The sequence below is a fragment of the Protopterus annectens genome, chromosome 2.part2, assembly GCF_019279795.1.
Source record: "Protopterus annectens isolate FY-2018-M chromosome 2.part2, PAN1.0, whole genome shotgun sequence".
Taxonomy (NCBI): domain Eukaryota; kingdom Metazoa; phylum Chordata; order Ceratodontiformes; family Protopteridae; genus Protopterus; species Protopterus annectens.
This window is the reverse complement of record NC_056730.1, coordinates 393,199,506-393,227,005: the sequence shown is the minus strand read 5'-3', so window position 1 is coordinate 393,227,005 and position 27,500 is coordinate 393,199,506. Positions and strand designations below refer to the sequence as shown.

The 27,500-nt window shown below is 41.0% G+C and overlaps 1 protein-coding gene across 1 annotated transcript in view; it reads right to left on the bottom strand.

The window, feature by feature from the left end:
- The window catches only part of RIOK2 (RIO kinase 2), a 307,636-nt gene that overhangs the window by 260,156 nt on the left and 19,980 nt on the right, over window positions 1-27,500 (bottom strand). The window contains exon 2 of the mRNA XM_044063914.1: window positions 3,591-3,729. Coding sequence (XP_043919849.1) covers window positions 3,591-3,729 — 139 coding nt within the window. The remainder of the gene's footprint in view (window positions 1-3,590; window positions 3,730-27,500) is intronic.

Genomic DNA, 27,500 nt, shown 5'->3' with positions numbered 1-27,500 from the left:
GCCACTGTCAGGGATCCAGAAAGCTCAATGGAAAGTGCACAACAACATGTCACTGATGTTGGTGCTGCCATTCCAGGAAGGATAAGTGTGCCCCAGAAGGAGCTTCCAGGTAGACTTACCAATCTCAGATGTTAATTACTTCCTTTATAATAAAATATTGAGAGGGATACTTCAGTTCTGTTTATCATAAATTTTTGGGGGAGATAGTTGTAGACTGATTACACATGGGCTTGGGGTGGATGTACCATCCAAGTTCTTCTTAAAAGTACTGTTAATGGAAATATAAATGGCAGAAAGTTAGGGACCCTACAGTCATCTGCACATAGTAAGCCAAACATTTTTATGTCAGTACTGATAAGCAGCTCAAAGAAATATTTATTTTATCCATATGTGTGATGTGGGTGTCAGGACTGTTGTGTGTTTTACTGTACTGTACTGTCTGTAATAGTGGCACCAATGTTGGTTCGTTAACATATAATGGGCTATAGTAGTATAGGTTTTAATTTCCTGTGTTTGTTGCTTATTATGACAGTGGAAGTGTAGGACTCTTACCACCTGATGTCAAAGTATCAGTGACACCAAGGTTGACAGTCAGCCATCACCTGCAATTCCATCAGACACAGCCAGTATGCTTACACCAGCCCATTCCAGTGAGCCAGACACTGAACAGCTGGAGGGTGAGACAATTGATCAGGATATCGTGGTTACTGCAGCTTCACTGCCGGTTGACTCTGGCCATAGCCAAAGTGTGGGAGAGGTGCCACAAAGCAGGGTTGTTAGGGGTGCTCGGAGGAAGCCTGCTTTCCATCCTCCACCTGATCCAGGTGCGTCTTCCATTGCCACTTGATGTATGTTTAGGGCAGTCATGGAGCCGCAGGCACATTCCAATAGTCCTCCAGAGAAATGCTTAGGGCTGTAGATACAGCACAATCTGACATGCATGACAGCCTCCACCATGTTGCCAATTCCATGGATCAGGTGAATGATGCAATAGAATGTGTGGTGTTCTGTGATGCAACATCTGCTGGGAGGCAGAGGGCATCCAAGTGAGCACAGGACAGCCACATCATGTGATGTTATCCAACATGGTCATGCCTAATCACACTTCCGCAGTTGTACTACTTCCACTGCTCCTTCAGTGTTTGAGTTGTCCATACCCAGAAGTAGCAGGCCATGGGCTCCTGGCCCTGGGCATCCTCATGAGGACAGCTCATTCAGGCACCAACAGTGCATCTGACCGTGGGTGTGGACGTGCCAGTGCAACACGTAGCAGAGGCAGCTCTTGTGGCCAGGTACAACAATGAACTACCACCTCAACCATGCATGGCTCACACCTGTCTGATATACCAAGATGTAGAGCTAGCACAAAGCCTGGCTGTGTTTTTGCAGACACACACCAATTTCACCTTGAAGGCCCCCCCCCCACCCCACACACACACGGTTTGGCGGTGAGGACTAAAGCTCATTCTGTCTCAGTGGCCATTTGTTACTTTATCCAGATGTCTGCCTGTTTCTGTCTTTCTCACATGAACTCACCTTTTGTGTCAGCCTTGGTTTCCTGTACCCCAATACGTAACACCCCGTGCAAATGATGACGACCAAGCCTTATCCTTGTTTTCTGTCTTTTGGATTCAAGGATACAAAAGCTTTGTATCCGATGCTCAGGGTGCAGAGCTGACTTACTGCTCTGTTTGTGATGTTGTTTTGCTAACAGTATTTCTAACATATTTTGGTCAGACAAAGTTAGACTGCCGATAGAATCAAAACAGTTTCTGCATCAGCATTTTTAAGAATCTTCTGAAAGTTATGAAGTTTGAAAATGAAAAGTGTCTCTGCTTTCAAACTTCTCTCTTTAATGATTGTCCAGTACAAAATGTACGAGGTCAAATTGAGGATATTCAGTGACCATCAGTACTTTTGAGGAGGTATAAATCTTGGATGCCCGAGGCCTATTACTTCACAAAGGACACATGTATGCACACAAGTCTCCGCTGTCACATAAAGTCTTTGCTGTACAAATCACTCACCTTTTACTTATATTACCAAGTAAGAACATGCAAGGATATGCCATAACAAAAAAACGTTTAAAAACTTTAAGTAATTAAATCAGCATCTTTATTAAGTTTTTAAACAATTTTTGTTTAGTATTTTCTTGTTCAGCATTCTTATGTTCTTTATGTGTTTTTTTAGGGTTTGTCTTTTTAAATTTTTATATTGAGAAATTTATACTGATGGATTAATTGTTTGATTGGTTTGACTATTTAAATGTTGTTTCTAAAGTTGATTGTGTTTCTGATGAAGTCTTTTGACGAAAGCGTTGAATAAATTGTGGTACACTAATTCAGTTACTGTTTTGCCTTCTTTGACCACTGTCACACATATACATGAATTTAAGCAACAGCAGCCCCTAACATTCTTTCTATGTAGACTCCTTTACGTCCTTTCCATGGCTGTATTATAATAGGTTTTGAAATTTGCTGGGGAAAACCAGCACAGAATTTGCACGGTTGCTTTATAGTTTGTTGAATAGCTCCTCCATTTGGATTGGTTGATTAGCATACATTTCAGTTACTCATGTCATAATTAACATGCCATGGTATTTACAGTGGTTGTGCAGCTCTACACACACTGCGTAGAGCCGCTTACGGAATACAAAAGAGTGGGCTACCATGTGTGCGTCATGGCGCAATGCACACAGTCTTAGCAGATCATGCAGTGTTTATTGAACCTGCCAGAGGATCTTTAACCAAGCCCCTTACTACCACTACAACCACCAAAGCTGTTCATGATATCAACTATTAATATCTTTTAGATAAGGTGCTTCCTACAATCCATTCTTAGGTGGAGGCAACTTGACTTCAGTTGTTCCCACGAGGCTGCATTATAGCAGTCATCCTCCTAATACGCAGCCACTAAGCAGTTATGAAATGACTGCCTAAGGATTTAACTGTTTTTGTTTGTAATATGCTCTGCCCAGAAACAAATTAAGCTAGGCATTGTAAAGAATACATACCCACTAAAACAAGATAAGATTATATATAACAAAAGCTGAAGTGCTGTCCGGATATCTCCCTCTACCAACAGTTTTTCTCGCACTCATTTCCACTCACTTACAGTTGGTCACCATGTAAAACAAAAAGGTTATGAAACAGAAAAAAATGCAAATTCCTGTCCCAACAATCTGTTTCAATGTGCTTATCCACGTATGCAGACACTTCTCCTACTTCACCTATTCAAGCTCCACCAATACTATGCCAGACATTTGAAAAGTGAGATTGAACTTCCGTTGAACAAAACATTCCATACATCCACTCGAAAAAGAGCCAACTGAGGTGGTGTCATGATGTGAGTGACATGGACCGTTACTAACATAGCCATCTGCTTATTATCCTTTATCAGTGCAGTGAACACAGTAACAGAAGCTAACTAAACACTTATTATGCAACACCCGTAACAGTCTACAAAATGTGGCAATCAAAATTGTGACTACAGAATAAACAGAACAAACATTACAGAATATTAGACAGGAATATCTACTGTAGAAATCTCAATAAACACAATATACTGAGTTAACCTTTACTTGGACTTACTTTTTGTTCGCTCATATGCCAAAAGCTTGTGTTTCACCAGCTCCCTTAGGATTTTGTTGCAACCCCCGTGTTTAAGACTAGCAATTGAAGCAATCAAACTAGCTGGAACAATGTCATGATTCTTCATACCCATTTCAACCTGAAATAGAAATAATTTTTTTTCTAAAATGCAGCAGATAGCCTTATGTGGTACTTACACAGACTTCAGTGTAAATTTAAAGCTACAATATATGCCACAACTTTGTAATGAAATGAACATTTGAAGGAAGTTCTGTATTTCAGTCAACAGCATACAACACGAAGAATAAAATGAAGGCAGTAATGGAACACTGAAAAGATTTGTTTACTTACACAGGGGGTCCTGATGGATATAGACCTCAACAGAAAAGCTCAAAACGCCACATCGTTAACTGCAACACTGAGGAAGGAGGCTAACCTTGCTGCTGTAAGCACTCTATACTGTGGACTACACCAAGGACTTGAGCTATCCAGAAGTATGAAGTACTTATCAACACTTCATTTATTAGGAAGTTGCCTCTAATAATTACACGAAGAAAACTTTAAGCCAACTGAAACACACACACGTCTGAGCACAGACACACACACAAGGAGGTCATAGCATCAGTGATTACTTTCCACCAATCACCATTATTCAGTAATGAACAGTACAGGCAGAGATCTTGCAGGCTCTTAAACAGTCTTTGTTAAAGAATTGTTAAATGATTTACACACAAGTTCTACTTTGCTGATACTCATTAAACATTAATAATCACGGAATATTTAAAACATGGCTAAGAGAAATGAAAGTATACTGCAAATGAATATATGAGCACCTCAGTAAGAAGTGGTTGATGCATGTAGCAAACAATACTACAGCTGTCATGGTACAATCTGTAATACAGATGTAAACCCCATTCTACAATATTCAGTCACATTCCATATAGAAATCAACGTTCGGTTAAAGTTTGGCTTCTGCATATCTATCCAGTCTCTGTCATTCTCTGTGTCTCTTGTCTCTCTGTGTGCATCTCCCCCCCCCCCCCCCCCCCATCTCTCCTAACTACAGTTGTGCTTGCAGAATGGGCCATCTTCTCAGGCAAAGAAACATAACTTATCTAATAACTTAGCTAAAAAAGAGTTAAGAGATGCAAACTATCTTCATCCTGCACTACTAAGTTTGCAAGAAGCATTTGATGGAATCCGAACAAACAGCAAGCCACTTAATAAATTAGGAAACAGAAAGCGTATCTGCTCTCCAAAATATACTCAATTCTTCAGCAGCCCCAGACAATACCCTCCCATAGTTTATCCACTTATGCAGAGACTTCTCTCCCTGCTTTACCTAGACAAGCTCTGTCTTTCCATTAATATGCCATGCATTTGGAAACTGGCACTGGTTATACCCATCCAAAAATTCCCCACAACCTAACAGTAGAAAAGACTTCAGACCAATTTCTTCCTCTGCCTAGGAAAAAATGTTATAAATTCAGCACTCTAATTACAGCTACAAAAATGCCACACTCACCACAACATGGATTCCGGTCCAGCCGAAGTACAATGACAACTCTCTTCATTGTAACAAATAACAGCCTACTGAACTGTTACTTATTTACTAACTTTGTTGACCAGGCAGGTGGACTGATCCTCAGTCAATTTTTCAGCTACAACATGGGCCAAGTAACGCAGTTACAGACTTTAACATACAATCAGCTTTCTGTGTTACTCTAAAATACAGAAGTGTAATGTAAACAAAGTATATTAACATGAATATAGTACAAATACAAAGAGCAGAGGTAGATAACATTCAGCACCATACATGACCTGTTTCAAGTACCTTACAAAGACAAACATATAGCTCACACACACAAAGAAATATAAATACCAAACACTTGTAAGAACTGAATGATCACAACACTTCCTCACTAAAGAAATCAAGGGCCTAAATCGTAAAAGTATGCAGACTGTCTCAATGTCTTGCCCTTCTTCCCATTATCACACATACGATTACTTCTATATAATGTACAGAGCTTCAGTACAGCCTATTATACAATGACCCCCCCCCCCATTAATATAGCCAGTGTGCACGTTACAAATCCCACAATATACCAACGGAAAAAGGTCCAGTCGCCTGAACTTTTTTCCGTCCGTATAGAGTCCAAAACTTGTTTTTGAAAAAAAAAATAAATACAAACAGCAACGGAGACTTTCTTTTCTCGGTTGCTTCCATTTCAAAGCATTGATGTACTGGGTATGCATGGGAACACAAGTCCCATATGCATGCGCAGTACATCAACATAAGGAAGCAGGATACCACCACCGGCAGAAGAAGAGTAATGCACCATTATACAAAGACATTATTTAAGAAAAGTAAGTATTTTTTTTTCTTAAATAATGTAATTGTATAACTTCACCCTCATGATTAAACCACTCCAACCGTGGGTAAATCTTCAATATACCACACCATGTCGTTGGTTATTGCTTAATTCTATTATACTTGCTGCACATTTGCACAGTATCATGTACGCATGCTCAAGGGATCTCAATCTCTTTTGCAAAATACACAGAACATGTACGAGGGGACATATGCATCATAGAAAATACCACTTCTATGGAACTACCTTCCACACCACCAAAAGCAAATTACTTCTCTTACTCTAATCAAATGTAATTTGGATGAACAGACAGCCAACAGCCAATTCAACCTTGCCCCTCATGGATAGGGGAAACATGTAAACGTCTGAACATGATGTTCATCCCATCTCTAGGTTACTCATATGCAAAAGAGAAGGGCTAAAAAACACCACTGGAATGCAAAGTTAGGCTTCTTAAGATATTCACAGGTCAACAGCCTAGTAGGTAACTTTGAACCTATTTTAGCATTCAGTGTTGTACAATGGATGGATTATACCAAGGACTTTGCAGAATGAAAATTCAGCAGTAAATGTGTGTGATTTTCACTCAAATACATACCCATATTTGTACAAGTATATGTCCATCAATTAGTTTGTAGATGTAGAAGCAAAGAGGTCACTGCCTTTTTGAGCTGGCTAATGGATATTTACGTAGCTGTATTCAAAACACTGGCACTTGTATTCCTTTTTAAGAAAAAGGAGCAGATCGGTTTTGAATGAACTAACTTCCTGTAGTTTACCTGCAATTTGTGGTAGGTAGCTCCATGCTGTGGGGTACTAGCTTAGAGAAAGCTCTGACGCCTATTGCTTTGGTGTCATGGTGTAGAAAGGGCGATTGCAGTATCTGTGGATAAATGCAGACAGCAGGCTGCATATCTGAGATGTAGTGCATGTACCAGGGATGGGCAGCAGGAGCAGTTAGATAATTGCAGCGCTACCCTGGCAATTAGTGGCAGTCAGATGGATCTTTTGAGTTGGTGACAGTTTATGTTCTTAGGGGCAACCTCAACCAAGGGTTGCGAACCTACAGATCATGGTTGTGGTCATCTGCAGAGTACAAGTGTTCAGTGATGAGTTAAGTACAAATAATGGTAGGCAGGATTAGGCATTACAATTTGCAGTGCTACAGGCCTTCCTGGATTTCAGTGGTACAAGATGGGAGTATTTATTCTTTGTGTCAAGAGTGCAAGGTTAGTGATATTTTACACGTGTTGAAAATGTGAGTAGATTAGGTACCTTTTTTTCTGTAATGTTAATTAGTATATTACCCTTGGGTGCCAATGATTTATAATGTGGGGTTGGATTTCAATTTTGTGTGCGCGAAACAGCAGAGCAATTGTTTTTTTAGTTTTGTACAAGCTGCATGTCAGTGAGCCATTTCTCAAGAGAGGTGAAATCTAGTGGAGTTTTTCTTCTAGTTTATGAAGCGATTTGTCTGAATGTAATATATTATCTGCATAACGGGTACAGTTCAAGGGTAGGCAATAGATCCTAAGATTGAGCCTTGCAGTACAATTTCTGGAAGTATTTGGCCTATGAATGACTGTAAAAGTGCTACTGATCAGATATCCAGTGAACCGCTCTTCAGCATTTTCACCTATAATTACAACTCTAGCTACATTTTGTAGAGGCAGGGCCGGCCTTAGGCATAGGCGAACTAGGCAACCGCCTAGGGCGCCGTGCAGACCGGCCTCATAAGGGGCGCAAAATCACAAAAAAAAAAAAAAAAAACAAAGTTAAAAAGTGAAACATTCTTCACTTTTTAACATTGCGCCCGATGCCCGTTTCTACATAGTAGCATTGCGCCCTCCCCCCATGACTGACAACACGAGCACACAGCAATAGAACTCCCCCCTCCCTACATTGTTCTTTCATCCCCCCCGACGTGATGTATGTATGAGTGACTGATGTTGGCATCCAATCAGTGATGCTTTCGTTTTAGTGACGTCCCTGGCTACTGCAGCCAATCAACAGTATATAGTGTGCAGCTCATGCCCGCCTCTCATTCTTTCCTTCGTGATGAGCTAGAGGCGGGCGCATCCATTGGCTGATATTTGCTTCCTGAAAGGTGGATAATCGGCAGCCTGGTTTGTTTCACCACGCGGGCTCCCAACTGTGGATCTAATTGTATTTTATTTTGATGACAATTTTCTTCACCTTGCTGCTTATTTTAAGGTATGTAAAAATATGTGCCACATTAGAAAGGGCTGTTTCTTTTCTCCATCTGCTTTGATGATGTGAGCATGGTTTCCGTGAAGTGAGAGCAAATAGTTTGCAGCAGAATTCAGAAGCTACGTTCCTAATGGATGTGTGGGAGATTTTGCCCCTCACCTCACTCCTTAGCAGGAGGTTTCACCCACTTAAGTAATATAGCTGTCTCCAGGGTAGGGGCCATGCTCAGAATTGAAAATTGAATTTCTCTCCGTGTTTAATGCTGAACAGACTGGTTTTACATTTGGAAATGAGTCAAATAGACAAGACTACTGCTGGGTTTTGCTGTTTAAGCATGTATTTCTGAGTGATATGTTGTGGTTAATTTCAGCTTCTAGGTCAGGTCATCTGTATAATTACAGCAACATGTGGCATGTGCATCAGTACTTTTGCAATCCCTAAATTTGCTTTCTTGTTATGATTATAATAAGCATCAGACTCGTGGATCAAAACTCAACTTCTCAAGTACTTTGTCACTGTAATTGCAAAGGCAGAAATTAATGAATAGTGATAGTTATTATGCCTTTTCATTAACAGAACAGACTATCAATATAATCATACACCTGTGTGATACAGAAGTGACTGAACCAGCTGAAGCCAGGTTTGAATGTGAGATCTCAGTTCATTCTGTGAAGCCTCCTAAGTGGAGTCTAAATGGAGAACTGCTGCAGGCCTGTAGAGATATGGAAATTGATCAGGATGGCACTGTTCATAGCCTTGTTTTCAAAAAGACCCATTGCAACGTGACAGGCAGTGTACAGTTTGGCATTGGAAAGGCAAGTCTAGCACGCTTCACAGTCAATGGTAAGATGAACATTAAAAGTTTTCTTTAATATGTTTTCATGCATTTGTTTATTTATTTTAGGCTTTGTCTAGAAAGGGGTTGAGAGGTATGTGGTGATGTACCACTGAGTATATTGAATACAAAGCATTTATTCTTGTATTGCTACTGGAAACAGAGCAGGCAGGTCAAATACGTTTTTTTTTTCTTAAGCTGCGACTGTGCGTGAGTTTGAAGGCCTGACTGTTGACAAAATTTGCGGATAATGTTTTCCGCATAATTTTAATAGGGTAGAGTAGAGTAGAGCAGAGGGGATTACTGGCTGCCCAGGGTACTAACTGTTAGGTGTTATGATTGGTCACTGTTAAAGAGGTACTTGACTGTTCCCTGCAATTCAGAAGTGGGATTACTGGTTGTAGTTATTTAAGCAGCCTCATTGTAATATTGCAGCTTTTAAATTATTTCAAAGACTGAAGTAAGTGTGTGTGTGTTGGGGGGGGGGGGGGGCAGCTCATCATCTTTTTTTGTCCTCAGCCTTGGAACGTATTTTTTTTTTCCTCATTAGCTTGGGTTGGGGAGGGGGGACTCTGGTGGTATTATTCTGGACCCAATTGCCCCACATGCAGCACTGTTGCCTGCAGCAGAAATAAGACTGACACACAAATAAGGAAAGATGCTGAATAAAATGTTAAAAAAAGAGATGTTTTCATTGCATAGTTGTCCTGAGACTTGATGGCTACTGACAGTTGTGAATTATTTTTCTAGTAGTAGGTCATCTGCTTTGTCTGTTCTTATAATCAGGCTTCGAACTGTATTATGAGGTTGATACTTTTTAGTTTTAACCAGTCATATTTCAGGATTTAGAGACCATATTCGAAAGCAATTTATTTTCCCATTGTGTCATGCTACCCAGCTTGAACTAATGTTTGCTTTTCTTCTGTCCTAAATTAATGCTGGTATACTGCTGTAATTTATCATATGGGAAGAGCCTTCTCATTTATGGTAAGCCATTAACCATGCTATCTTTGTGTCAGTTTCATAGGTGGTTACTAGGCTAATGACCCAAAACCTTTACAAGCGTAGGCATGTTTATCCCAAGTTAACCCAATTAGCAATACATAGGTGAGTGAAGTTCATGGAGGTATGAGCCTAATGCCTGCCTATGTCCATGAAAAAATGGACATGACCCCAGGAGTGAACTTGAGATTACCCATCCATTGATCTAAGTTGTGCTTGAAGAGGGTCAGAGAGGGGCTTTGTTTCACATGAATGGAAAGCTTGTTCCAGAGAATGGGTAGTTTCAGGGGGAGGTATCTCTCTCCAGCATGATTTGTTGATATACGTGCCTAGGTTAATATTCCCAGAGCAAGTGACCCTCATGTGGCTTGATTTGTGAATGTGTAAAATTTCCATCAGGGTCAGGTCAGAGACTACCCTGTAAGCAAGACACAGATCACAATTTAGTAGCCTGTAGGAGACAGAATACAGTGATAGGGCTTTCAGTCTTTCCACTTACAACGTGGTTTTGTATCTGTATGTGAGGTACATGCAAAAGGCTGCATTGTACTGTAATGGTCTGAGGGATGAGTATAATGGAATTATAATGTCCTTGCATCTAGATGCCAAGCTTTTACTTATGAAATGTGTCACATAGGAAAGCCTCACCACTGTAGGTAACATGGTGGTCGAAGTTCAGATTATCAGCCTGAGTACCTGGGTCTCGTACTCTACTCTTGGGGGGGGGGTGCTGTCTGTATTGTAAATAGCAGGGATGTTGGCTATTCCCAAAGGGAATAATTACACGTTTTTGCATTTAGTTTCATTAGTCTGTGTTAATCCTTTTTGTAGTACCACTGGGGGACTCCTTGATTGCACCCAATTTGCAGTCATCGGTGAACTTGGTCAGATACATGACATCCATGTTTGCCTAGACTTCTGAGAAATAAATTCTGAACAGTAAAAGGCCCAGCACGGAACCCTGTGGTACGACACTCTTGCTAGATGTGAATTCACCCACTTTGACAGTATGTGTGCTGTTGGTGAGCCATTTGGCTACCCATCAGTGACATAAGGGTTTATTCCCAATTGACTGAGTTTGTCTATAATACCCATATAATACGTGCTCCCCCATGTTTGTGAGCATTATGTCCAGAACATTTGAGCCCCTCTTTGGTGTGCTGATTAGCTGTTCCAGGGCATTTGCACTGGCAAGGTCCAAGAACCATGGAGAAAGCAGATTTGTGGTCATGTATTTTCGCCAGTTGATGGTAGGATAATTAAAATTGCCAGTGAGTATGGTGTTGGGCTACATGCTAAGTGACGCCAGTAGTCCAGGTATGCAGAATCCTTTTTCTTGTTCATTGTGATGGACCTGTAGTTAGTGAAGATGTGGTAGGGGATTTTGCCTATTGTTAATTGGACTTGGAGTAGCTTGAGAGAGTCATAGAGGAGCCAGGTGCAAGACCATCTGTGGCAAAGCAGTGTGGTCCGTCAACCATGTCCTCCCAGGCTGACAGATATTGGATCCCCTTGCACTGACACCAGAAGTTAAGCCAGTTGTTAAAATCAATAATTTTTTGTTGGTATTTTGGCATCCTCTTTGGTGATGGCAAAATGCAGCTCAAAGATAGGCTCATACCTGCCTGAGATACACAATCTAAGAGCTCAGGCATATCTGTATGCATATAGTTCAGTGAGTTATTATGTCTCAGGTCATGCACACCCACATGGACTATGTCTGAGTTATACTGGTACTTGTGGTAAGTGCTTGAGTGACTTGACTGATCATGGCATCTAATAAACAGCTAAATGTAACCTTGTCCTTATCCAGCCTGGTGAGGGGGACATCCGTGTGCAGGTTATTTACTTGTAACCAAACGACTGACCAGGAGAAGAATATTTGTTATGAAAGGGAAATGTTTGGATAGCGATTTATTTACAGCTTTTTCTTCAGCGCTGAGAACAGTTAATTGTGAAGAAACTGTGTGTAGCATTCCTGGCTGGCAACTTGTTTCCTGCCCAGATGTTTAGGGAATGCAGTGCATCAGTTAATGGATCACACCAGTAGTTTGTTCTGTAGTGTTTAATAATTATTCATTCACATTCGATTTATTGTTAAACTACTGTTTTAAGCATGAGGCAGATAGAAGTTTTAACATTTCAAACAGATGTTTTTTAAAAATGTTTTAAATGTTAGCATTTATATTTTTAACTTGGATGTGCATTATGGTTGTATAGCAAGTAGTATAAAGGCTAAGTGGCCGAGATCACACTTTTGACTGGTCTGTGACAGGGAAGTTGAGGTTTAGTGGAGAGAGTGAATTCTTTGGACTGCTGAGCTGGGCTGGGGAACCTAAGGCATGTGAAATAAGTGGGCCAGAGTGATATATTTTCTAGGGGGCATAACAGTGTTATGAAAAAAAGATCACTAAAAGTATGAGTACATTTCTTTCCTCTTCCTTACAGTTTTCTAGAGGAGGAATCTTGTAATATAGTGATTAATTTCTGTTACAAGCTGTGGAAAATAAGTTTAGCTAGTATAGTCATGAGTTAACGGGTTACATGCGACAGCTTGGATTCTGCTGTCACTGGTATATCATTTTATATATTTGTTATGTAGAATATGTATGCAAAAAGTGTGGTTCAAATATTTATCAGGTACAGTAGTTCTATTTTTGAGGCAGAAAGGACTGTATAAGAATTTCAAGTGGCAGTATTTAAAACCGTGAATTTTGCTCTAAAGCAGACTGTTTAAAAAGTTTCCACTTTTTGTGTAGCACATACTATTTTGTTACTACTTTATTTATTTTAGCTAGTAACTGAAAATATTAAACTGATGTGTATCTGTTTTTTTTTTTCCCATTACACATATGAGTGCATAATATAACAGTTCTAGGCAAAATCTACAATTTGAAATTAAAATGCATGTTGACCCCAATCTTCCTGCTCGCGTTTCAGGTCTGTTTTAATCAGCGGTAATTGTATGCTGAATGTATGACCAAACTAAGGGCACTGCAATGTTTGATTTAGTTTTATGTGCTTTAATACAAAACTTATACCTTTTACCTGATATCTCAAGTCACTGCCAAAGTAGTTGGTAACTTTTATTCTCAGTGTTAGAAATGCTTTGCTGGTCTGCAAAAGATGCATGCAGTTGGATGGATCTTTTAGTAGCTTTTGACTGTTAGCCATACAGTCTTGTATCACACTTGAAATTGGTACTTGCACTTGCTAAATGAAGTGAGACTTAATGAAAAGTGTGTTCTAATTTCTGTACGCTATGATTTTGATTCCAGAGTATGGATTTACTGAATTTTCACTTGCTGTAACACAGAATACAAAGCAGTCCATCATATGGATGGATGTATAGGTACTGCAGTTTGCTGTCACTTCATCCCCATTTCCTTTCGTCAATGGTTAATCCTTTTCAGTGTTTTCTACACTGCTTGGGCAGCAGATGTGTATCTAGAGGTGATATTTGTTTTTAAACCTTTGTTTACACATGGTCCGACTTGGAATGAGACCAACTTTCAGTTGCCTGGTGAGAAATGCTCCAGATGCATGTCTTTGACATATAGCTAGAGATAGGCATTGAGATTTATGTTGGTGTTCTTTTGGGTGCATTCACTGTCAGTATTATGGAACTCTGTATTGCAATCAGTTATGATATATTCTTTTTAAGTGCACCTTGCAAAAAAGTTAATACAGTCTTTCATGACTGTAGAGAAACTCTACACTAGCAACAGATCATGCAGGTTTATTAAGGAGCATTCAGCCTTCAATTGCAGTCTTAAGGTGTCACAGTATGACTGTTTTTTTCATGCATTTAAACGTTGAAAGAACTGGAGTGGGTTTGTGGGAGTGGCCAATATGTGGGTGTAGCTCAAATAGGGGTGTGGCTTGAATATGGTGTGGGTGGGGCTTAAGGGGCGCCAGAGCAGTACTTCGCCTAGGGCGCCATTTCAGCTAAGGCCGGCCCTGTGTAGAGGTGTGCAGCTGATTAAATCAAAAGCATGTTTCAGGTTGTATAAAAAAGTTCTTGTTATCTGAAGCAATGGGCAGAGAACAGCTATATCGTGGCAGGGAATAAATTGTGTGTGTGTAGTACATTTGGTATGAAATCCATGTATCTGTTTGATAATGGGTCATATTTAGTAATTTGTACCATTAATTGGTTGTACGAAAGATTCCATTTATTACCAAAGAGACATGGTATTAAGACTGGTCTCCAGTCTGAGTGGACAACACAACTCTTATCTCCAACAGCACTGACCAGCATTTACTTCCCTTGTTTAGTACTACTTTTCTTCTAACATATAGAACTTTTCATTAATTTTTGACCAATTTTATCTCACCATTATCTATTTTCTTTTGATATTACTTGGACGTCACTGTCTGACTTATAATTTTTTTCTCCAAGCTCAATCTGAAAAAGGTCCAGTACAAGCAATACTTGAACTCAATCAAGAAAGTGTGTGTATGTGTGTGTGTGTGTGTGGGGGGGGGGGGGTGAGTGCTCTTGTAGCACTTCTGATGAGCAGTACTTCAAAAAAAATCTACATTTGTAATACTGACAAACATATATATATATATATATATATATATATATATATATATATATATATATACACACACACATATATATATATATATATATATATATATATACATATATATATATATATATATATATATATATATATATATATATATATATACATACATTATATATATATATATATATATATATTAGACACACACACGTATATATTGTATAAAATATACATGCACATACATATATATGGGGCTACTTCAGTAGACTGACATTTCACTTACCCGAAATCAATATCACGAGACAAAAAGGCTTACATTACCAGAACAATGACATCCTGGAAGTCCGACTTACCACTCAAGGTAAGTAAACACTTGGCAAGCCTATTCAACTTTGTCCTTTATCCCCGCAGTAGTGCGATCTCAGAGTTGGTACATTTAGTTAAAGAAGTGGGGGGGGGGGTAAACCCCCACACACAGCTGGGTTTCCTTTCCTTCGGTTTACGTGTTTTTTCAGGATGGCCAAGCATTTACTTTCCTGGAGTGGTAAGTCGGTGGTCCAGGATGTCTGTGTTCTGGTGCTGTCGGTCTTTTTGTCTCAGTGATATGGATTTCAGGCAAGTTCAGTGATATGGATTTCAGGCAAGTGAAATTTTGTTCTCTAAGTCTACAAAAACACAATGCAACTCCTTCTGACCTTCTCTGTATTCTCCATCAGCACTCTCAGAGCAAACATCGCACCTGTAGTGCTCTTTCCCGGCATGAAACCATACTGCTGATCACTAATCATCAAAGTCCCTTCTTAACCTAGCTTCCACCACTCTTTCCCATAATGTCATGTATGTATATATACACATACACATACACATACACATACACACACACACACATATATATATATGGGTCTATATTAGAACACCGAACATTCAAAATGTCGAGTGTTTTAATACCGAACCCTACCAATTGAAAATACCAAACACTGAACATTCAGAACAGCACATTTTTTCCTAGGGAAAAAATTTGCTATTCCAAAACACATACACACAACACAAGCACACCAAACAAACAGAAATCCACACACATACACCTAAACTCTTACACCTAACCCTACACTAAACTATACATACAACACTAACTATCCACTTACGTAAACACAAACCCTAACCCTAAGTTCCGTCACTATCGCATACTCACCTCACCCTAACCCTAACTCACCTAACCCTCCATAACCCTCACGTCCACACGATCACAAACTTACCTGAACCTGACCCGTAACTTTCCACCAGAGCGCTGAAAATACCGAAGCAACAGAAACAGACAACCAAATTTTTTCCCTAGGAAAATATATGTATATATATATATATATATATATATATATATATATATATATATATATATATATATATATAAAAACCCAAAATAAGGCTTTCGCCGCCCCATTGATTAATGGAGGTGTGGGTATCCTTGATGAACATGGATACACCCCCTCTTTTTGTGTGTCAAGCAGAGCCAATGAAGTGATCCCAGGGATGTACTTTCTGTTACCCATCCACTCGTCAAGGTTTCTCTTGAAGAGTGTTAGTGAGGGGCTCTGCCCAATGTAGTTAGGAATTTTGTTCCAAAACATGGGGAGTCTCTGACGGGAATCTATCCCTCTAACATGTTCCATTTATTGTTGTGGTGAGGTTTAGCTCACTAAAGCGCGTGGCTCGCAGTGACTTGGATTTTTTTAGGTGGAGCATGTCCATCAATTCTGAGTTGGACATGGCTTTGTAAGTCAGGCAGAGATCAACTCTGAGTAAGCGATATGCCACAGAGTACAGCCGGAGTTTTTTCAGTCGGGCTGCATAGGACATATGTTTGAGGCCAGTAATCCTCTTGGTGAGGTGCTTTTGTGGTCTTTCAAGCTGTTGGAAGTGTCTTGTGAGGTACATCCCAAACGGGGCATTGTACTCTATGATGGGTCTGATGAGCAATGAGTAGAGGGGCACTATAACCTTTATTTCTAGATGCGAACCCCTTGGTAATTAGATGGGCCACATAGGATTTCCTAACTACTTTGGCAATATGATTGTCAAAGGAGAGATTACTATCTATCTGGATCCCCAGATCTTTTATTACCTCTTCTGTATTAAGGGGGCTGCCGCCTATGTGGTAATTCGTGGGTGTTTTGTTTTTCCCAAACAGGATGACTATGCATTTTTTTGGCATTTAGCTTGAGGCCAGGACTTTGGCATCAGGTGTCTGTCTCAGTAAGGCCTTTTTGGAGGATGTCCGTGTCAGCCGGAGAGTCACTTATGGCTCCCACTTTGCAGTCATTGGCGAATTTGGTTAGCCATAGTCCTCCTGTGTTTGCCTGTACTTCTGAGAAATATATGCCGAACAGTAGGGGTCCCAAAACTGAGCCTTGCGGGACACCACTTGTGACTGGTTTAGAGTCAGACCTGGAGCCCGCTATTCTTACCGTGCGAGTTCCTGTCTGTAAGCCAGTTGGCAACCCATCTTGTGACGTAGGGGTTTATGTTCAGGCTGGTGAGTTTTTCTATAATACCAGAGTGAGGAATGGTGTTGAATGCCTTGGCAAGATCAAGGTAGGCTGTGTGAACCACCTTTCCCTCGTCTATGGCCTTGGTAACTGTCTCGAAGAAGTCAACCAGGTTTAGTAGGCATGATCTGCCCTTAAAGCCGAACTGGGTCGCGTCAAGTGTTTGGAGGTTCCCAATGTCTTTGTTAATGACTTCCATGATGATGTGCTCCATAGCCTTGCACACCAGGCTAGTCAGGCTTATGGGGCGATAGTTACCAAGGTCAGTTGTGGCTCCTCCTTTGTGGAGCGGAATAACCATTGTGGTGCGCCATTCTATGGGCACGTAGCCTGTGGAGAGGCTGAGGTTGAACAGCATGTTTAGGTGGGGGGTTAGTTCGTTCTGTAGTTCATGCAAGACGCAGCCTGGGACACCATCTGGCCCCACTGATGCTGTGTTTTTGGCTTTTGAAAGGACTGTTTTCACCTGTGCTTCTGTGATTTCCGGGACACTACACTTTTCCGGTATTGTTGTGGGCCCTTTTGAAGGTGAGAGGGAGGTGAAGTTTGCACTGAATCCATCTGCCAGTATGTTGGCAATATCAGTAGGTTCAGTATATGTTGTGTTATTTTGCACTATCTCAGAGCATATCTGCGAGTTGCGACTTAGATTTTTGACATAGCTAAAGGCGGCTTTGTGGTTATCTTTCGAGTCCTTGGCTATTTTTCTTTCGAAATTAGCTTTGAATGATTTTATGAGGGACCTTAGTTTCTTACTGATACTGATCAAGGATGTCTTTCCTTCTTGGGATTCTCTTTTTTTCTGAACTAGTTTCCTCCTTTTGTTGTACAACCTGTTTATGGCAGGGGTCCATCAGACTGGTTTTCTTCTCTTAGGGGAGTGAGTCTTGGTTTTGCTAGGGATGGCATGATCCATGCATCCTTGTAGGTGCTCAGAGTGCAATTGTAAAGGATTCTGCATATTGGGCAGTGTTATCCTTTAGCGTGGGGGCTGTGAAACTTACCACCTCTGACTTAAGTAAGGTGAAGTTTGCTTTAGGGAGTTTACCAGCTGATCCAGGGCATTTGAGTTGATAAATTCCAGGAAGTGCTGAGACTGGGAGTTTGTACTCAAGTAGTTTTCCCAGTTAATGGTAGGGTAATTGAAATCTCCCAAGATCAGGGTGTTCGGTATGACCTTCATGTTTTCCAGCGTCTCCAGAAAGGCGGAGTGGTGGTCCTGGGTCATGGAGGGTGATCTGTAGCAGGCCACAATTTGCAATGCAGATTTGCCCGATGTTAGTTGCACATGGATGATCTCAGAGGTATCATGCTGCGCCACTAACCTGGAGGTGTGGGTATCCTTGATGAATATGGATACACACCCTCCTTTTGTGTTTCTGTCCGTGTTCTGTGGCTGAAATGTGTGGTAGGAGTTGTAGCCCAGTAGTGCTGGAGTGCTCTCTGGAGCCTTGAACCAGGTTTCAGTTACTGCACAGATGTCGACGTTCTCCCGATTTAAACTCTCGGCTTTGAGTAGCATAACCCTCAGTTTTTTTACTTGTGCTGTTTACGGAGGTGGGTTTGAATTTTGAGCCTTGCCTAAAAAAGGCACTACGGGGGCAGCAAGAGCCTTGGCCAGTATTCGAAAGCCAAGGGGTGACAGGTGCAAGCCGTCTCTTGCGAAGCAACGCAGCTTGTCAAGCATGTCATCCCAGGCTGACAGACATTGGATCCCCTTTGAATGACACCAGAAGCTTAGTCAATTGTTGAAATTGATCATTTTTTTCTTTATATTGAGGTATCACTCTTGGTGAGGGCAGGATGCTACTCGGGGTCAGGGTCTACCCGCCTGGGCTACATGATCAGAGAGCTGTTCCATGTCTCTTTTCATGTAGTCAAGGGAGGTACGGCTCAGGTCGTTCACACCAACATGAACAATGACAGAGTCATATTTGTACTTGTTCTGGAGTGACCTGAGTGCTTGTGTTATGTGGCGAATTCTGGCTGCCGAACAGTAACCTTCTCCTTGTCCAGCCTAGTGAGTGGGGCGTTAGTGTGCCTGAGTACTGAGTCACGTATTACTAGTGTGTTAGTTATGTTATTTCGCCTTAAGGGCTGTGATTGTGCGGCACATTGATTCTGGGTTTAATGTGTTGTCTGGTTTGTGACGGTAGGTGCAGGTTTTGTGGGTGTCTGCTCTGGAGCTCTCGGATGCCTTTGCAGGTTTTTATTTAGAGCCTCCGAGTATGACTTTGTGTATTTGTGTGCATCTTTTGCCAGTGCTGGTTTAGTAGGTCTACGTGAGGCTGGAGGTGTGGTGCAAGTGTTAACCTTCTCCTCATGACTGTCTCTTCCCGTCTTGGGTAGAGATACCTTAGCCTCCAGTTTGGCTGTATAATTGCATCTCTCACATATGTTAGTGTTTTGTGGTAGGAGGAGAGGGCTGTCTGTGTACATGAGGCAGTTGTAGCATTGCCTCAGGATTCCCAGATTCATAAGCTGGACTTGAGAGTACACCTGAAATTGCCCTTTGGTCATGCCTGAATAGTAGGGTGAGCTGCTTAGTCATTTGGTTGGTGAGGGGTGGATAAACAGCCTTGCCCTACTGGGCAGTCAAGTGGGGCAATTCTGGGTTGGACATGGCCTTGTATGTCAGGCAGATATCACCTCTAAGTAGGCGGTATGCAACAAGAGCACAGCTGGAGTTTCTTCAGTTGAGCTGCATAGGGCATCTGTTTGAGGCCAGTGATCCTCTTGGTGAGGTACTTCTGTGGTCTTTCCAGCTGTTGCAGGTGTCTTGTAAGGTACATCCGAAATGGAGTGTTGTACTTTATGATGGGTCTGATGAGTGATGAGTAGATGGGCACAATGACCTCTTTTGATCTGGATGTAAACCCTTTCGTGATTAGGTGGGCTACATAGAAGGATTTTCTAACCACTTTGGCAATGTGATTATCAAAGGAGAGACTACTATCTACTTGGGTTTCCAGATCCCTTATTACATTTTCTGCATTTAGGGGACTACCACATATGTGGTAGTTTATGGTACTTTGCTTTTTCCAAAGGGGATGACTATGCACTTTTTAGCATTTAGCTTGAGGCCATGATTTTGACTCCAGGTATCCGTCTCAGGTGAGACCCTTTTGGAGGATGTCTGCATCAGCCGGAGAGTCAATTATAGCCCCTAGTTTGCAGTCGTCTGTGAACTTCAGCCATAGTCCTCCTGTGCATGCCTGTACCTCTGAGAAGTATATGCTGAACAGGAGGGGTCCTAGGACTGAGCCCTGGGGAACACCACTTGTAACAGATTTAGAGTCAGACCTAGCTCCCGGAACTCTTACCATGTGGGTTCTGTCCATGAGCCAATTGGCAACCCATCTTGTGACATGGGGGTTTATGTTCAGGCTGCCGAGTTTGTCTATAATACCAGAATGGGGAAGGGTGTTGAAGGCCTTTGTGAGGTCTAGGTAGGCTATGTGTACCACCTTTCCCTCATCTATAGCCTTGGTAACTGTCCCAAAGAAGTCCACCAGGTCAGGTTTAGGAGGCATGATCTGCCCTTAAAGCCGAACTGGGTAGGGTCCAGAGTTTAGAGGTTCCCAATGTCTCCGTTAATGAGTTCCATGATGATGGGCTCCATAGCCTTGCAGACCAAGCTAGTCAGGCTTATAGGGCGATAGTTCCCGGGGGTCTGCTGTGGCTCCACCTTTGTGGAGCAGAATAACCGTTTCTGTGCGCCACTCTATGGGTACATAGCCAGTGGAGAGACTGAGTTTGAACAGTGTGTTTAGGTGAGGGGTTAGTTCATCTTTGAGCTCGTGTAGGACACAGCCTGGGACACCGTCTTGATGCCATGTTTTTAGCTTTGGAGAGGGCTGTTTTAACTTGAGTGTCTGTGATTTCAGGGGCTCTACAGTCTTCTGGTATGGTTATGGGCCCTTTTAGGGGTGAGAGCGGGGTAAAGTTTGCACTGAACCTGTCTGCCAGGATGTTGGCAATATCAGTTGGTTCAGTATTTTGTGCCATTCTGCATTAACTCCGAGCAGATCTGAGCATTGCCATGTAGATTCTTGACATAGCTAAAGAATGCCTTGTGGTTCTCTTTGGAGTCCTTGGCAATTTTTCTTTTGAAGCTCGCCTTGGACGATTTTATGAGAGATTGTAGTTTCTTGATGATACTGATCAGGGATGTCTTCCCTTCTTGGGATTTTGCTCTTTTCTGTACTAGTTTCCTTCTTTTATTGTATAGCTTGTTTATGGCAGGGGTCCACCAGACTGGTTCCCTTTTCTTGGAGGAGTGAGTCTTGGTTTTGCTTGGGATAGCACAATCTATGCATTCTTGTAGGTGCCCGTAGAATACATTAGTAAAGTATTTTGCAGCATGGACAGCGTTATCCTTTAGCATGGGGGCTTTGAAACTTTCCACCTTGGTCTTAAGTAATGTGAAGTTTGCTTTTGAAAAGTTTTTTCATGATGGTTTCCTTGTCTGGGGGTGGGGGCGGAATGTGGATATCCAAAGTGATTTGTTTATGGTCAGTTCTAACCAGCGAAAGGTTTACCTCCAGTGTGAAACACCAGTCGCCCATGTTGGTGATGACCAGATCCAATATGTTGTCACCTCTGGTGGGAATGTTGACCAGTTGATAGAGGGCATTTGAGTTTATAAATTCTAGGAAATGTTGGGCAAGGGAGTTAGTACTTGAGTAGTTCTCCCAGTTAATGTTTGGGTAGTTGAAATCACCCAATATTAGGGTGTTTGGTAGAACCTTTATGTTTCTCAGTGTTTCCAGAAACGCAGAATGGGGGTCCGGGACATGGTGAGTGATCTGTAGCAAGCTACAATTTGAATTGCAGTTTTGCCTGTTGTTAGTTGCAAGTGAATGATCTATGAAGCATCATGCTGTGCCACTAACCTGGAGGTGTGGGTATCCTTGATGAATATGGATACTCCCCCGCCTTTTGTATTTTGGTCTGGGTTCTGTGGCCGAAATGTATGGTAAGAGTTGTAGCCTGGTAGTGCTGGGGTGCTCTCTGGAGCCTTAAACCAGGTTTCTGTTACTGCACATATATCGATTTCTCCATACTGAGGAATGCCTTCAGTGCGTGCATTTTGAAGTTTAGACTTCTGGCATCGAGTAGCATTACCCTCAGATCTTTGTTACTTGTGCTATTTACGGCAATGGGTTTGTCTTTTGAGCCTTGCCTAAAAAAAAGGCACTATGGGGGTGGCAAGAGCCTTGGCCAATATTCGAAAGCCTAAAGGTGACAGGTGCAAGTCGTCTCTAGCGAAGTAGCGTGGCTTGTCAAGCATGTCATCCTAGGTGGACAGACACTGGATCCCTTTTGAATGACACCAGAAACTTGGCCAATTGTTGAAATAGATAATTTTCTTTATACCGTGGTATCAATATTGGTGAGGGCAGGATGCTACTCGGGGTCAAGGTCATACCGGCCTGGCCTACGTGAGAGAGAGCTCTTCCATGTAGGTCATCAACACAAACATGGACAATGACAGAGTCGTATTTGTACTTGTTCTGGAGTCCGGAGTGCTTGCATTATGTGGTGGATCCTGGCACCCGACAGGCAGCTAACAGTAACCTTCTTCTTATTCAGCCTAGTGAGTGGGACGTCAGTGTGCCCGACTATAAAGTCACCTATTACTAGTATGTTATTTTGCCTTAAGGGCTGTGACTGCATGGCACACTGGTTTTGTGATGTATGTGTTTCATGGTTTGTGTTTGGGGGGGTGGTGGTTACTTGGATGTCTGCTTTGGAGGTCTCTGTTGCTTTTGTAGATTTTTATTTAGAGCCTCCTAGTAAGTTTTCATGTATTTATGTGTGTTTTTTGCCACGGTTGGTTTTATCCACTGATGGAGTACCAGTGTCCTTTTTTTGAAAGCCAGACAGGAGAATGGGTTGGAACTTGATATGCCGAGCCCGTGCTACTTCAGCAAAAATGGCATCAAGCAAATTGCGAGTGTAGTTCTTTTGCACAAACATTTGTTTACACACACATGTTGAGATTGTGGGCACAAAGTTTCCTTTTTGGATGTACAACTGGTAACTGATTCTGATAAAGGCACGATGGCATCTAATGTTTTTAGGAAAAACACCTTTAGGAATAATTCCTTAGATTTTTCTAATTTGCACCCCTTTTATATCAAGTAGTATACTGTTTGTGGACAATTTATTGCACTGTCTAGACTGCTTTCTGATGATATTGTATTTCACAGTGAAGCGGACTTTCTTGACCAAATGTTTGTGCACAAGAACTACCCTCGCAATTTGCTTGATGCTATTTTTGCTGAAGTAGCACGGGCTCAGCATGTCAAGTTCCAACCCACTCTCCTGTCTAGTTTTCAAAAAAAGGACACTGGTACCCCATCAGCGGATAAACAGCTTAAGTTTTCTACTTCCTATTTGTAGAGATTTGCAGAATATTAAAGAAGTTATCACCAACAACTGGGACGTGATTACTAGTGACAGGCAACTAAGTAGAATATTAGGCAATGCACCCAGATTCTGTGTGAAACGCTCTCCAACTCTGAGGCATTTCTTTGAGAATAAAACTGAACATTTCTTATTGGACAGTCCAGCAAATACAGCTAACCCTTTGGGTATGTTTAACTTTGGTCATTGTGTGATTTTATTTACAGGGGCCACAGCTACTTCTTTACACATTGCAGATATCCTGCAGTTTTTTAAAAAGTTCTATAATTGTCATTCCACTTTTGTTGTTTATTTTGCTTTCTGTGATGCCTGTAAAGCATTCTACATAGGCAAAACTAGCAGGAGACTGTCTAGCCGGGTGAAGGAACATCTTGCTGCAGTGCGGTCTGGAGATGTGCACAATGCTTTGGGAAAACAGTTTGGAATGCCCTGCCTTCTCCAAATTCTGTTTTTTTTTTTTGTGTTGGAACAAGTAGACAATTTCTTTGGTGATTGTGATGCTTATTTGGAAGTTAGAGAATTAAAATTACAGCTTTTTTTGAATGCAGAAGCTGCCCCTGGTTTAAATGTTTCGGCTTTTCCCGGTTAGGGGTCGCCACAGCGGAACTCCGGTCCGCTAATGATTGGCAGTTGATTTTTACGTGCTGAGTTGCCGGCCCTAATGCACAACCTTCAACGAAGGTACACCCATTCACGCATGTCTCCACAGAAGACGCACTAGCTGAGAATCGAACGGGACAACGTCTTGCTGTGAGGCGACAACGCTACCACAGCACCACCACAAAATATTAATGTTTCTAGTGCTCTGCGCTGGTATGTTTAACCATGCCTAGCCTCTTGCAGGTGATTGTTTATTGCTGTTTACAACTTTATTGCTTCACCTGATTGGGTATCTGAATCTGCACTGTTGTCATGCTTATTACGTTTTGTTTTTACTGTATTTAATGCCTTACTTTCTGAGTTTTCACTTTAGTTCTGATGAAGTCCTGATACTAATAAACGGACGAAAGTGCTCAACACAAGTTCGGTCTCCAGTGTCCTCATTTATTTGTTTTAAGTAGCCTAGAAGTTTTGACTGGATATATACATATATATATATATATATATATATATATATATATATATATATATATATACACACACACACACACACACACACACACATATACATATATATATATATATATATATATATTTTTTTTTTTTTTTTTTTTTTTATTTATTATTTGTTGACCGGGCTGGTCCAACTGGATATATGTCCATTTTCAGCAGAGGCCCGGGGAGAAAAGCTCCAAATGCATACATTAATAACAGAGAAAAAACAACTAGCTATGAGAATATTCATTAGCATATATTTGCAGAAGAAATATTAGAACTTAACTACAAAAAACTACAAATTAAAGGTGTACAAATTGAGCATGATAGAAGAAACAGGAAATAAAGTTCTGATTACAGAAAAATAGGAAGTACTTGGGAGGATAAAGTTCTGATTATAGAAAAATAGGAAGTACTTGGGAGGATATAGAAAGCTAGTCGGGGTTGGTACATGGGCAGAGCCAGTGGATTTTGAGGTGAGATTTGAGTTGGGATTTAAAGCAGGAAGGAGATGAGAGTGCAGTGAGAGTGTCAGGAAGGGAGTTCCAGATTTTTCCTACTGTGTTTGAGAACAAGGAGTTTCCGGCCATATTATAGGATTTACAAGTGGAAATAAGTAGTTTATTAGAAGAACACTGGCTTTTAAGATTGCAGTAAGGAGTAATAAGTGTAGTGAAAAAACAACTAGCTATGAGAATATTCATTAGCATATATTTGCAGAAGAAATATTAGAACTTAACTACAAAAACTATGAGAATATTCATTAGCATATATTTGCAGAAGAAATATTAGAACTTGGAACTACAAAAAACTACAAATTAAAGGTGTACAAATTGAGCATGACAGAAGAAACAGGAAATAAAGTTCTGATTACAGAAAAATAGGAAGTACTTGGGAGGATAAAGTTCTGATTACAGAAAAATAGGAAGTACTTGGGAGGATATAGAAAGCTAGTCGGGGTTGGTACATGGGCAGAGCCAGTGGATTTTGAGGTGAGATTTGAGTTGGGATTTAAAGCAGGAAGGAGATGAGAGTGCAGTGAGAGTGTCAGGAAGGGAGTTCCAGATTTTTCCTACTGTGTTTGAGAACAAGGAGTTTCCGGCCATATTATAGGATTTACAAGTGGAAATAAGTAGTTTATTAGAAGAACACTGGCTTTTAAGATTGCAGTAAGGAGTAATAAGTGTAGTGATTATTAAAGGGTTTGTACAGGATTTTTGTGGGCTATGGAGAGTTGGTGAAATAAAATCAGGTTTTGTAGTTCAAACCATCCTAATTGGATTAAGTTTATGCAGTGGTAAGTTCTAAAAGTAGAGCCAGAGGCAAATCTAGCAATACTGTTGTAGGCAAAAGCCATTTTGCTGAGGTTAGCTTTGGACAGATTAGTGTAGATAGACGAGGAATAAAGGAGGGTGGAAATTAGGTGTGAGTGGGCGATGGATGTTCTGGCAAGTGGAGTAAGGAATGGTTTAATTATGTACAGTGAGCCTAGTTTTCTGTTAACTAGTTTTATAGTGTTGTTAAGGTGAGTGTCAAAGCATAGATTGTTGTCAATTTCCACTCCTAGGAGCCTGGTAGTTGGGTCGGGGGAAATATAGCTGCCACTACTTGACAAGACAGAGAAGTTGAGTGGAGAGGATTTTCGGGTGGGGGAGAAAAGTAACAATTTGGTTTTCTTGGGGTTTAAGATTAAGCAACGTTTTAGGAACCACATTTCTATGGTTTGGAATGTCTGTTGGGTGATCGAAGGGGATGAGGTAGAACAAATCAAAGTAGAATCATCTGCATATTGTACACAGGTTGCAAGAGGAATAGTAGTATGAAGATTATTAATGAAAATTGAAAACAGAAGAGGACCAAGAATTGAGCCTTGGGGGACTCCCAAGAGTAATAGGTAGGTGGTTGGATAAATTATTGTACCAAAGAACTGCCTGCTGTCTGTTATGAAGATAGGAGTGGAAGCACTTTATTGCACTTGTGTCTAGCGCAAAAGATTTAAGTAAGTTTATTAGTATCTCATGATTGACCATATCGAAGGCTTTGCATAGATCAATAAAGAGAGCAGAGGTAAGGATGCTATTATTCCGGTTTTTGCTGATGCAGTCAGTGAAGGAAAGGAGGGTTGTAGTGGTGCTGTGGAACGGTCTAAAACCATGTTGACAGTCAGCTAGCAGACTGTAATTTAAGAGGTGATTTAGAAGTTGTTTTTGTATGCATTTTTCCATGATTTTAGCTAGGGGGGAAAGAGTAAGGCTATGGATCGGTAGTTTGAGAGTTCTGTTGAGTTACCACCTTTATGCAGGGGAATAATATGTGATATTTTCCAGATTGAAGGAATGTAGCCTTCAATGATGGTTCTGTTAATTAGGATGGAAATGGGATAGGCTAATGTTTTAGCTGCAGTTTTTAGATATTGAGCTGGTATAGCTGGTCAGCTGATGGAGAGGAGGATTTCAATTTGTGGGGCAGAGAAGTGATGTGGGTACAGGTTGCAGTTGAAATAAGGGAATAGAAGTATTAGAGGAGGTGGACAGGGAGGGGTTATCTGGGGAAAGTTGATTAGATAGAGACTGGACAGTTTCAGTAAAGAAGGTATTAAAGGCATCAGCAGTTTGCTTTGCGAAGTGCCTGAGGGGCATAGATTGTCAGAGTGGCCAAGCTTTAAGAGTATATTTATTCCTGCCCAGAACTTTTGTGGATTATGTTGGTTAGTTTGTTGTAGATGGCAGTAGTTATCTAGATGTATGGCTGTTTTTGTAACGTTTCTTATTTGCCTAAAGTTTACTTGGTCGATGGATCTTTAGTTCTACTGTTTTTCAAAATAATTTTATGCCTTGTATGCTTTGATAGCCAAGGTGTGGGTTTTGAGCTAATTCTGATAGATC